At 51.9% G+C, this 12,995-nt stretch overlaps 1 protein-coding gene across 1 annotated transcript in view; it reads left to right on the top strand.

Annotated features, from left to right (window-relative positions):
• adgrd1 (adhesion G protein-coupled receptor D1) overlaps window positions 1–12,995 on the top strand; it is a 344,020-nt gene that overhangs the window by 50,825 nt on the left and 280,200 nt on the right. The window contains 1 exon segment of the mRNA XM_070886412.1: window positions 8,573–8,648. Coding sequence (XP_070742513.1) covers window positions 8,573–8,648 — 76 coding nt within the window.

Genomic DNA, 12,995 nt, shown 5'->3' with positions numbered 1-12,995 from the left:
TCATTTCTGTTTTAAATGGGTGACCCCTTATTCTGAAACTATGTCCCCTAGTTTTAGTTTCCTCTATGAGTGGAAATATCCTCTCTGCATCCACCTTGTCGAGCCCCCTCATTATCTTATATGTTTCGATAAGATCACCTCTCATTCTTCTGAACTCCAATGAGTATAGGCCAAACCTACTCAACCTATCTTCATAAGTCAACCCCCTCATCTCTGGAATCAACCGAGTGAACCTTCTCTGAATATCCTCCAATGCAAGTATATCCTTCCTTAAATACAGAGACCAAAACTGTACGCAGTACTCCAGGTGTGGCCTCACCAATACCCTGTACAGTTGTAGCAGGACTTCTCTGCTTTTATACTCTATCCCCCTTGCAATAAAGGTCAACATTCCATTTGCCTCCCTGATCACTTGCTGTACCTGCATACTAACCTTTTGTGCCCAATATTGGCCAGTGAGTTCTGTTTGCTACATCGACTCCATTATAATCAGGCCCAAAGCCCAATATCTGGGGAGCCTCGGGCCTTGCCATTCAGACACGGAATACACTCCAAGAACATTAGTAGGAGCAGGAGTCGGCCATTCGGCCCCTCGAGCCTGCTCCGCCATTCAGTAAGATCATGGCTGATCTTTGACCTCAACTCCACTTTCCCGCCCGATCCCCGTATCCCTCGATTCCCTTAATATCCAAAAATCTATCGATCTCGGCCTTGAATATACTCAACGACTGAGCCTCACAGCCCTCTGGGGCAGAGAATCCCACAGATTGACTCTATGCCCCCGTGGGTACAACAGTGACCATGGCCCGGATATCTGGCTTCAGCTTTTGTTCGAGAATCCGTCTCCAACTAACCTGCCCGGTCTGAGCTTTCTGTGGTGTGGATGTTGAGCTGTTTTATAGCAATGTAAAATACAGGCTGACAAATTCAACGCAACAAATCTATTTTTGTCGCAGTCACACTGCTGTGTCTGAATAGCACCATTGCTGAGACGCTTGCTGAGGGTATTGCATTCAATTCACAGTCATTTACAATAATGGGAGCATGCAAAACTTGTCAACTCTGGGACGGGTACAGCGGTGATGAAACGGGCTACGGGAATGTTGGTCTTTGTCACCAGGGAGGAGGGGGCGATGGCCCAGGTGTACAGGGCTCTAGTCAGACCCCTGCCTGGAGTCACTGCATCCAGTTCTGGGCCCCGCCCCTCAGGGAGGGTATTCTGGCCTCGGAGGGAAGCATCGCAGATTCCCAGACTGATACCGGGGCTACAAGGGTTACATTATGAGGACAGGTTGCACAGACTGGGCTTGTGATCCCTCGAGTGTAGGCGATTGCTGGATGATCTAATCGAGGTGTTTAAGATGATTGAAGGATTCGATGGGGTAGATCGAGAGAAACTATTCCTGGGGGAGTCCAGAACAAGGGGGGGCGTCACCTTAAAATTCGAGCCAGGCCGTTCAGGGGTGATGTCAGGAAGCATGTCTGTGAATCTGGAACTCTCTCCTCCAGAAAGCTGTTGAGGTTCGGGGTCAATTGGAAATTTCTAAACTGAGCTTGATGGGTTTTTGTTGGGTGACGGTATTCGGGTCACGGAACCAGGGCGGGTAGATGGGGTTCAGGCACAGATTGACTGGTGGAACCGGCTCGAAAATCCCACTCCTGTGTCAATGGAAATATTTTATTTTTTAAGAAGGTATATTAGAATGTCAGATCTACACTTCCCCCATTTTTCACTTACTGCATTTTTTTGCACAGTTTGGCTGAGAGAGCTGGAAATTAGGTCCCACTGTCTGCAAGGCTCTGAAAGCAGACCACAGCAATTATAACGATGCAGAAGTCAGCAATTGCCTCTCGCTGTCTGAGACAGTTTGCAATGCTGTGTGTATTGTGCTACATATAGTGTTCACACACTGGTAATAACAGACTCCTCTATCCAAAAAGTAATACAAAAAGTTGGATTTCCTGGGGTCCTTTGTTGCCTCTAGACTTGACTATTCCAACGTACTACTGGCTGGCCTCCCACATTCTACCCGACGTAAACTTGAGCTCATCCAAAACTCGGCTGCCCCGTGTCCTAACTCGCACCAAGTCCCACTCACCCATCACCCCCTGTGCTCGCTGCCCCGTGTCCTAACTCGCACCGAGTCCCGCTCACCCATCACCCCCTGTGCTCACTGCACCATGTCCTAACTCACACCAAGTCCCACTCACCCATCACTCCCTGTACTCGCTGACCCCGTGTCCTAACTCGCACTCAGTCCCACTCACCCATCACTCCCTGTGCTCACTGCACCATGTCCTAACTCGCACCAAGTCCCACTCACCCATCACCCCCTGTGCTTGCTGCCCCGTGTCCTAACTCAAACCCAGTCCCACTCACCCATCACCCTCTGCGCTCACTGCGACATGTCCTAACTCGCACCAAGTCCCACTCACCCATCACCCCCTGTGCTTGCTGCCCCGTGTCCTAACTCAAACCCAGTCCCACTCACCCATCACCCTCTGCGCTCACTGCGACATGTCCTAACTCGCACCGAGTCCGCTCACCCATCACCCCCTGTGCTCACTGCCCCGTGTCCTAACTCACACCCAGTCCCACTCACCCATCACCCCCTGTGCTCGCTGCCCCGTGTCCTAACTCGCACCGAGTCCCACTCACCCATCACCCCCTGTGCTCGCTGCCCTACATTGGCTCCCAGTCTGTCAACACCTCAATTAAAAAAATTCTCAACATTGTTTTCAAATCCCTCCATGGCCCTCGCCCCTCACTATCTCTGTAATCTCCTTCAGCCCCACAACCCCGAGATCTCCAATTCTGGTCTCCTGAGCATCCCTGATTATAATCGTTGCACCATTGTTGGCTGTGCCTTCCACTGCCTGGGCTTTAAGCTCTAGAATTCCCTCCCTAAACCCTCTTTCCTCCTTCAAAACCAAGCTTTTGGTCATCTGCCGTAATTTCTTCTTACGTGGCTCGGTGTCAAATTTATCTGTTTTGTCGTCTTTATCATCATCATCATCACAGGCAGTCCCTCGGAGTCGAGGAAGACTTGCTTCCACTCTAAAAGTGAGTTCTCAGGTGACTGAACAGTCCAATACAGGAATTACAGTCTCTGTCACAGGTGGGACAGACAGTGGTTGAGGGAAAGGGTGGGTGGGACTGGTTTGCCGCACGCTCCTTCCGCTGCCTGCGCTTGGTTTCTGCATGCTCTCGGCGACGAGACTTGAGGTGCTCAGCGCCCTCCCGGATGCACTTCCTCCACTTGGGGTGGTCTTTGGCCAGGGACTCCCAGGTGTCGGTGGAGATGTTGCACTTTATCAGGGAGGCTTTGAGGGTGTCCTTGAAATGTTTCCTCTGCCCACCTGGGGCTCGCTTGCCGTGTAGGAGTTCCGAGTAGAGCACTTGCTTTGGGAGTCTTGTGTTGGGCATGTGAACAATGTGGCCCTGCCCAGCGGAGCTGGTCGAGTGTGGTCAGTGCTTCGATGCTGGGGATGTTGGCCTGATCGAGAACACTGACATTGGTGCGTCTGTCCTCCCAGGGGATTTGCAGGATCTTGCGGAGGCAGCGCTGGTGGTATTTCTCCAGCGATTTGAGGTGCCTGCTGTACATAGTCCACGTCTCTGAGCCATACAGGAGGGCGGGTATCACTACAGCCCTGCAGACCATGAGCTTGGTGCCAGATTTAAGGGCCTGGTCTTCAAACACTCTCTTCCTCAGGTGACCAAAGGCTGCACTGGAGACGGTGTTGGACCTCGTCATCGATGTCTGCCCTTGCTGATAATAGGCTCCCGAGGTATGGAAATTGGTCCACGTTGACCAGGGCTGTGCCGTGGATTTTGATAACTGGGGGGGCAGTGCTGTGTGGCAGGGTCAGGTTGGTGGAGAACCTTTGTCTTACAGATGTTTAGTGTAAGGCCCATGCTTTCGTACGCCTCGGTGAAGATGTTGACGATGACTTGGAGTTCGGCCTCCGAGTGTGCGCAGACGCAGGCGTCTTCCGTGTACTGTAGCTCGACGACAGAGGATGGGATGACCTTGGTTCGAGCCTGGAGGCGACGAAGGTTGAACAGGTTCCCACTGGTTCTATAGTTTAGTTCCACTCCAGCGGGGAGCTTGTTGAGTGTGAGGTGGAGCATGGCAGCGAGGAAGATCGGGAAGAGCGCTGGTGCGATGACAAAGCCCTGCTTGACCCCGGTCCAGACGTGGAATGGGTCTGTGGACGATCCGTTGGTCAGGATCATGGCCTGCATGTCGTCATGGAGCAGGCGGAGGATGTTTACATTGTACATTAATGATTTAGACGAGGGGATTAAATGCAGCATCTCCAAATTTGCGGATGACACTAAGTTGGGTGGCAGTGTGAGCTGCGAGGAGGATGCTATAAGGCTGCAGAGTGACTTGGATAGGTTAGGTGAGTGGGCAAATGCATGGCAGATGAAGTATAATGTGGATAAATGTGAGGTTATCCACTTTGGTGGTAAAAACAGAGAGACAGACTGAATGGTGACAGATTAGGAAAAGGGAAGGTGCAACGAGACCTGGGTGTCATGGTACATCAGTCATTGAAGGTTGGCATGCAGGTACAGCAGGCGGTTAAGAAAGCAAATGGCATGTTGGCCTTCATAGCGAGGGGATTTGAATACAGCGGCAGGGAGGTGTTGCTACAGTTGTACAGGGCCTTGGTGAGGCCACACCTGGAGTATTGTGTACAGTTTTGGTCTCCTAACTTGAGGAAGGACATTCTTGCTATTGAGGGAGTGCAGCGAAGATTCACCAGACTGATTCCCGGGATGGCGGGACTGACCTATCAAGAAAGACTGGATCAACTGGGCTTCTATTCACTGGAGTTCAGAAGAATGAGAGGGGACCTCATAGAAACGTTTAAAATTCTGACGGGTTTAGACAGGTTAGATGCAGGAAGAATGTTCCCAATGTTGGGGAAGTCCAGAACCAGGGGTCACAGTCTGAGGATAAGGGGTAAGCCATTTAGGACCGAGATGAGGAGAAACTTCTTCACCCAGAGAGTGGTGAACCTGTGGAATTGTCTACCACAGAAAGTAGTTGAGGCCAATTCACTAAATATATTCAAAAGGGAGTTAGATGAAGTCCTTACTACTCGGGGGATCAAGGGTTATGGCGAGAAAGCAGGAAGGGGGTACTGAAGTTGCATGTTCAGCCATGAACTCATTGAATGGCGGTGCAGGCTAGAAGGGCTGAATGGCCTGCTCCTGCACCTATTTTCTATGTTTCTATGTTTCTATGTTTCTATGGTGACAAACTTTTGGGGACAGTGGTTAACAGTGTCAAAGGCCTTTGTGAGGTCAAAGAAGGCCATGTACAAGGGTTAGTGCTGTTCCCTGCATTTCTCTTGTCGTTGTCGTGCGGTGAAGATCATGTCCGTTGTACCCCGTAGGGGACGGAATCCGCATTGTGACTCCGGGAGGAGCTCCTTGGCCACAGGGAGAAGACGGTTGAGGAGGATTCTTCCGATGATTTTCCCTCTGGCTGACAGCAGGGAGATTCCTCTGTAGTTACCGCAGTCGGACTTGTCCCCTTTTTTGAAGATGGTCACAATTACGGCATCTCCGAGATCTCCCGGCATGCTCTCCTCCTTGCAGATAAGAGAGATGAGTTCATGAATATGTGCCAATAGTGCCTCTCTGCCATACTTTAGTGCCTCAGCGGGGATTCCATCTGCTCCTGGTGCCTTGTTGTTCTTGAGTTGGCGGGTGGCCTTTTCTACCTCGTACAGGGCTGGGCTTTTGCTGAGATGGTGGCAGGCAGCATGCTGCGGGATGGAGTCGGGGACACTCGTGTCGAAGGCAGAGTCTCGATTGAGGAGATCTTCAAAGTGCTCCTTCCAGCGGGCCCTGACTGCCTCGGTGTCCTTGATGAGTGTCTCCCTGTTCTTGGCCAGCACTGGGGTGGGGCCTTGTGTGCTTGGGCCGTAGGTGGCCTTGACTGCGGTGAAGAATCCTTGCACATCATGGCTGTTGGCCAGCTGCTGGATCTCCTGTGCTTTCTCCATCCACCATCTATTCTTTAGGTCGCGGGTTTTTTGTTGGACCTCTGCCTTCAGCCGTCTGTAGAGCTGCTTTGCTGCTCCCAAGTTGGGTTGCTGCTTTAGGTTCAGAAATGCCTTGCGCTTGCAGCTTATTAGCTCCTGGATCTCCTGGTCATTCTCATTAAACTAGTCTTGGTGTTTCCTGGTTGGATGACCGAGCGTTTCTTCGCAGGCACTGGTTATCGTGGCCTTGAGGGCAGATCGGGTGCTGTGGGCACTCTGCGTCTCAGGGTCATCGAGGGTTGCCAGGTTGGCAGTGAGGCGCTGGCTGTATAGGACTCTCTTAACTGGGCCTTTGAGTGCCCCAGCGTTGATTTTTCTGCGGCATTGCTTCTGTTGCCATTGTCGCTTTGGGGCTGTACAGTGGAGCCTCTGTTTTGTCTTGTAACACTGCTGTGACGTACCTTGGGATGTGTCACTGTGTTAAAGGCGCTATATAAATGCAAGTTGCTGTTGACTCTGATCATGGAGACGTTATTGGAACATTGGAGTCTCTCAGTTGCCCTTTAACCTTTGTTAGAAATATTGAAAAGCTAGCCTGCAGAGAGACAAGTTCATTTGGAAGCTGATTGGCCGCCTTGCTGAGTTTGTTCAACATTTCCGCCTGGGTTGTCTCTTCACTTTGACGAAACTGACCCAGTGGGGTTGATCGCGAGACAGAGCGCTGGCGTTAAACAGGCGATAGCGAGGCGGCGGCCTGTTTGACATCATCCCATTCCACTTCGATGGAAGCCTAGCTTGCTACTTACACAATCGCTCACCGTCTCGGTCCAACCCGATCTCGTTAACCTGATCACCGTCCGTGTGACCGGCGAGCGTGGGGAGCACACCGCACACAGAGGTTTGGGTGCCACACACGGCATGGTATCGTAAGCCTGATCGTAAGCAGAATCTCACTGCACAGCACAGAAAGATCCCATTCGGCCCATTTTGCCCGTGCCGGCTCTGTGACAGGGCGATCCGATCAGTCCCAATCCCCCACCCCCGCTCTTCCCCCACAGCCCTGTGAATTTCTCCTTTTCAAATATTTATCCAATTCCAGGTTTGAAAGTTACTATTGAATCTGCTCCCACCGCCCTTTCAGGCAGCGCGTTCCCGATCACAACAACTCGCTGCGTAAACACATTCTCCTCGTCTCCCCCTCTGGTGCTTCTGACAATTCCCTTCGATCCGCGTCCTCTGGTTACCGACCCTGGTTACTGCCGCTGGAAACCGCTTCCTGCTGATCTCAGCTCCATTGTCAATGGGGAACTGCTCTGAATTTTGGTGGGGGGGGGTGGTTGGAGGCGATTAGAGTTCCCCCGACCCACCCATTCCATTCTCGCACCGTTCCCCAACACTTTGTTTCAGTACGACACGGTGCGGAGGCCCGAGAGCTTGTTGGCTTGTCCGTTCTCTGCCTGCTGGAGTTGGTTGGTGTAATGTACGCACTGTGCGTATGCTCACAGGTTTAGTGGGGATACGGTAGCATAGTGGCTGTTACTGGACCCCTAATCCCGAGGCCTGGACTAATCCTGAGACATGAGTTCAAATCCCACTGCGGCAGCTGGGAAAGTTAAACTTATACAAAAATAGTTGTGGAGCTGTTGAGTTGTGAGTGGCTTAGCCAGTCACATGATGTTCACAAAACTCAATAAAACCCCAGCCAGTTGGGTTCGGGGGATCCACGATGGGGCAGGTGGTTGTGAGCCTGGTGGATGAACTGGTAATGTGTAGTGTGATTGTCAAACCTTTTGCTAATAAACCAACTCGTTCTTAATAGCAATGTGTTGCTGTGAATTCTTCCGCAAAGAACCCTTGAAGTAAATACATTATAGGTGTCCGGGGGGGAGGAGGGAACATAACGTTACATAAATTCATGGAGCATGTCGTTCACTGCGCAAAAAAAAAAACGAGCAAAGAAAGACAGAGAGAGAGCGCCTGTGGAATTTTGCAAGCTATGTGTAATCTGGGCTCGGAGACGGGAGTTAATTAAGAGCCGAACATGTGTGAGGAGTGACAGCCAGTAGAACTGCAACACTGGCCTTGAGACAGGACGGGAGGGGCCGAGGAGGGGGGGGGAACAGGAAATTAAAAAGCTGAAAGCAGGTTTTAGTCCCACTGAGCCTCTGGCCCTGGGTTACAAAGAGCAGAACCCTCACCACACTGTGGGACGGTTTAAGTGCCTCCTGCTTTTTGTGCTCCTTATTTGAAGCCAATATTCATTCGACGCTGGTAATAGATTTTTTGTTGAGCAAGGTTATTTTTAACTGAGGCTATTTCTGGTTGGAATTTGACAATTTGGCGTAGGAAGTTACAACTGAGTGATATCTTCACACAACGCACAATTAGCACCACCAGGTCAGCTGTCTGAGAGCCATATTGCCAGCATCTCGCCATTCCCAATAGAGGAATGAAGGCTAATTAATAGGTGTTCATGCAGGCAGAAGAGAAACCGTGCCCCCGGGGGTGAGAAAACTTCACTTAACCATTAACTGTTGGATTTTATTTTTTCCTACCCCCTCTCCAGTGCAAATCATCATTGTTGGCTTGCTGTATCATACCATGCACCAGTACTACAAGCAAATTGAACCCTTCAATACCAAGTAAGTGAATCGCCTCAAGTTCACGGAGCGTGGCATCTCGGTGAGGCGTAACGCGGGCAGATAACCCTTCGATGGAGGCTTGTTCCGGGTCTGAGGGTCTCTGCTAGGGTCCCTCTCTTCTGCCAGTTACTCACCCAGCAGGGTGGGTTTTACAGAGTGTGCAGCCAAGGACCTTGATAAATGGCCCACGGAGACATCGTGAGCTATAAAATCGGAAAAACCCTGAGGATAATTTTGTTTTACACACCAGGGATGGTGGGTGGGGAACTCAAACGATGCATTAACGGGAAACTTGTATGTTGGAAACCCGTTTATACAATCACAGGACCAATTTACGAGGGTCTAAAATGGTGCCAGGCAGATAAGGGCAGTTCCATTTCACAATGCGATGTTGTCCCAGGTCCAGGGGCAAACCCCAAGTCTGAGCACTAAAGGCTGGTGAGAGGAAGGTTTAAGGAGAGGGTTTAGTGTCGCTAGTGACCAGCAGGGGCAGGGATGTCAACACTAACCCAGTTCGCCAATGAGGATGGAGGGCTACCCTGGCTCCTTGTTTACCGCCGTCCTCTATCACATACAGCACCTTGGGGTGAGTGAATCCGGCAATTTAAACCTCAAGGTGTCACCCGTGGCTCTGGGAAGCTCTCGTGATTCCTGAGTCACAAGGTCATGGGTTCAAATTGAGCACAAAATCCAGGCCGACACTCCCAGGGGCAGTACTGAGGGAGTGCCACACTGTCGGAGGGGCAGTACTGAGGGAGCGCCGCACTGTCGGAGGGGCAGTACCGAGGGAGCGCCGCACTGTCGGAGGGGCAGTACTGAGGGAGCGCCGCACTGTCGGAGGGGCAGTACTGAGGGAGCGCCGCACTGTCGGAGGGGCAGTACTGAGGGAGCGCCGCACTGTCGGAGGGGCAGTACTGAGGGAGCGCCGCACTGTCGGAGGGGCAGTACTGAGGGAGCGCCGCACTGTCGGAGGGGCAGTACTGAGGGAGCGCCGCACTGTCGGAGGGGCAGTACTGAGGGAGCGCCGCACTGTCAGAGGGGCAGTACTGAGGGAGCGCTGCACTGTCGGAGGGGCAGTACTGAGGGAGCGCTGCACTGTCGGAGGGGCACTCCTGAGGGAGCGCCGCACTGTCGGAGGGGCAGTACTGAGGGAGCGCCGCACTGTCGGAGGGCCAGTACTGAGGGAGCGCCGCACTGTCGGAGGGGCAGTACTGAGGAGAGTTCTCCCGATGTCCTGGCCAATATTTCTCCCTCACCCAGTATCACTTAAAAAGAAAACAGATTATCTGGTCATTATCACATTGCTGTGTGTGGGAGCTTGCTGTGCGTAAATTGGCTGCTGCGTTTCCCACATTACAACAGTGACTACACTCCAAAAGCACCCATTGGCTGTAAAGTGCTTTAGGATGCACAGAGGATGTGAAAGTGGCTATATAAATGCAAGGTTATTCGATCTCTTGCACTGTTGGCTATTTCGGATAAATTTCCATGTCCCTGGGCCAGCCAGTTTTCACCGTGAGCAGTTTCGTGGTGACAGTTCAGATATCGGGTTTATTAAAATCATCGCTGTCCTCCCCAAAATCTAGATCACAATTTCCAATTGTTTAAAAAAAAGGTGCGAACTTGGTTTCTCCTCCCCATGCTACCGTAACTAGTCCTGCTCTTTGCTATTTTAATTATTTTAGCTTTTTTTTCCTCTGTCTAATTTATCTTTTTATAAGTATACTCTGTTTATTTAACATACAGAAACACAGTAAAACACTCCACTCGCTGGATTCCCATGGTTCCCATTGTCCAGTTTGGAGATTAATCCTACATCCAAGCGCAAAACTTGCCCAGTGATTGGCTGAAACCCTCATCCGTGCCTTTGTTACCTCTAGACTTGACTATTCCAAAGCTCTTATACCCGGCCTCCCATCTTACAACCTACATAAACTTGAGCTCATCCACAACTCGGCTGCCACCCAGTGTCCTAACTCGCACCGAGTCCCGCTCACCCATCACCCCTTGTGCTCACTGTCCCCGTGTCCTAACTCGCACCGAGTCCCGCTCACCCATCACCCCTTGTGCTCACTGTCCCCGTGTCCTAACTCGCACCCAGTCCCGCTCACCCATCGCCTCCTGTGCTCACTGCCCCGTGTCCTAACTCGCACCGAGTCCCGCTCACCCATCACCCCCTGTGCTCACTGACCCGTGTCCTAACTCGCACCCAGTCTGGCTGAACCATCACCCCCTGTGCTCACTGCCCTGTGTCCTAACTCGCACCGAGTCCCGCTCACCCATCACCCCCTGTGCTCACTGCCCCGTGTCCTAACTCGCACCAAGTCCCGCTCACCCATCACCCACAGTGCTCGCTGCCCCGTGTCCTAACTCTCACCCAGTCCCGCTCACCCATCGCCTCCTGTGCTCACTGCCCCGTGTCCTAACTCGCACCGAGTCCCGCTCACCCATCACCCCCTGTGCTCACTGACCCGTGTCCTAACTCGCACCCAGTCTGGCTGACCCATCACCCCCTGTGCTCACTGCCCCGTGTCCTAACTCGCACCCAGTCCTGCTCACCCATCACCCCCTGTGCTCACTGCCCCGTGTCCTAACTGGCACCGAGTCCCGCTCACCCATCACCCCCTGTGCTCACTGCCCCGTGTCCTAACTGGCACCCAGTCCCACTCACCCATCGCCCCGTGTGCTCGCTGCCCCGCGTCCTAACTCGCACCGAGTCCCGCTCTCCCATCACCCCCTGTGCTCGTTGACCTACATTGGCTCCTGGTTAAACAATGCCTCGATTTCAAAATTCTCAATTTTGTTTTCAAATCCCTCCATGGCCTCACCCCTCCCTATCTCTGTAATCTCCTCCAGCCCCGAGATGTCTGCGCTCCTCTAATTCTGCCCCTTGAGCATCCCTGACTATAATCGCTCAACCATTGGTGGCCGTGCCTTCTGTTGCCTAGGCCCCAAGCTCTGGAACTCCCTCCCTAAACCTCTCTAACTCTCTCTCCTTCTTTTAAGATGCTCCTTAAAACCCATCTCTTTGACCAAGCTTTTGGTCACCTGCGCTAATATCTCCATGTGGCTCGGTGTCAAATTCTGTTTGATAATCGCTCCTGTGAAGCACTTGGGGACGGTTTAGTATATTAAAGGGGCGATATCAATTTTTGCTGCTGTTATGAGTCTAGAGAAAGCAACTATTTTCTCTGCCCTCCAAAAATAAATAGATAAACAAAAATGATAGTCGATTGGATTCCTGTCACCTCAAAATGCACCAATGAGCTGCACCAGGTTCATGGCCCGTACTTTCCTTGGAGAAGCTCCAGTTCCAATGGTGTATACTGATCGGAAGTGCGACGGAAACACTCCAGATACGTTGGTGGAGCAGAAACAGCTCCATGAAAATCCCTTGCCAATGTTAAAGAAGCATAAAGGCTCCTGGGCTTTGCGGATAGAGTACAGAAGCCAGGAAGTTATTCTAAACCTTTATAAAACACTGCTTTGGTCCCAAGTCGCTGGAGAAATACCACCAGCGATGTCTCTGCAAGATCCTACAAATATAGGGCGGACAGATGCACCAACATTAACGTCCTCGACCAGGCCAACATCCCCAGCATTGAAGCATTGACCACATTTGACCAGCTCTGGTGGGTGGGACACATTGTTCACATGCCAGACACGAGACTCTCAAAGCAAGCGCTCTACTCTGAACTCCCACACGGCAAACGAGCCCCAGGTGGGCAGCGGAAACGTTACAAGGACACCTTCAAAGCCTCCCTGATAAAGTGCAACATCCCCACTGACACCTGGGAGTCCCTGGCCAAAGACCGCCCTAAGTGAAGGAAGTGCATCCGGGAGGGCGATGAGCACCTCGAGTCTCGTCGCCGAGAGCATGCAGAAAGCAAGCGCAGGCAGCGGAAGGAGCGTGCGGCAAACCTGTCCCACCCTCCCTTTCCTTCAACCACTGTCTGTCCCCCCTGTGACAGAGACTGTAATTCCCATATTGGACTGTTCAGTCACCTGAGAACTCATGCTAAGAGTGGAAGCAAGTCTTCCTCGATTCCGAGGGACTGCCTTTGATGATGATTGAATGGGGGAGCAGGCTTGAGGGGCCAAATGGCCGACTCCTGCTCCTATTTCTTATTTTCTTATGTTCTGGAGTATTGTGTCCAATTCTGGCCACCACACTTTAGGAAGGATGTAAAGACCTTGGAGAGGGGGCAGAGGGGATTGACCAGAATGGTTCCAGGGATGAGGGACTCCAGTTACATGGAGAGACTGGAGAGGCTGGGGTTGTTCTCCTTGGGGCAGAGATGGTTGAGAGGAGATTTAATAGAGGTGTTCAAAATCATGAAGAGCTTT

Source organism: Pristiophorus japonicus, chromosome 8, assembly GCF_044704955.1.
Source record: "Pristiophorus japonicus isolate sPriJap1 chromosome 8, sPriJap1.hap1, whole genome shotgun sequence".
NCBI classification, from domain to species: Eukaryota; Metazoa; Chordata; class Chondrichthyes; family Pristiophoridae; genus Pristiophorus; species Pristiophorus japonicus.
The sequence above is the reverse complement of the archived record's forward strand: the minus strand, read 5'-3'. Positions and strand labels throughout refer to the sequence as shown.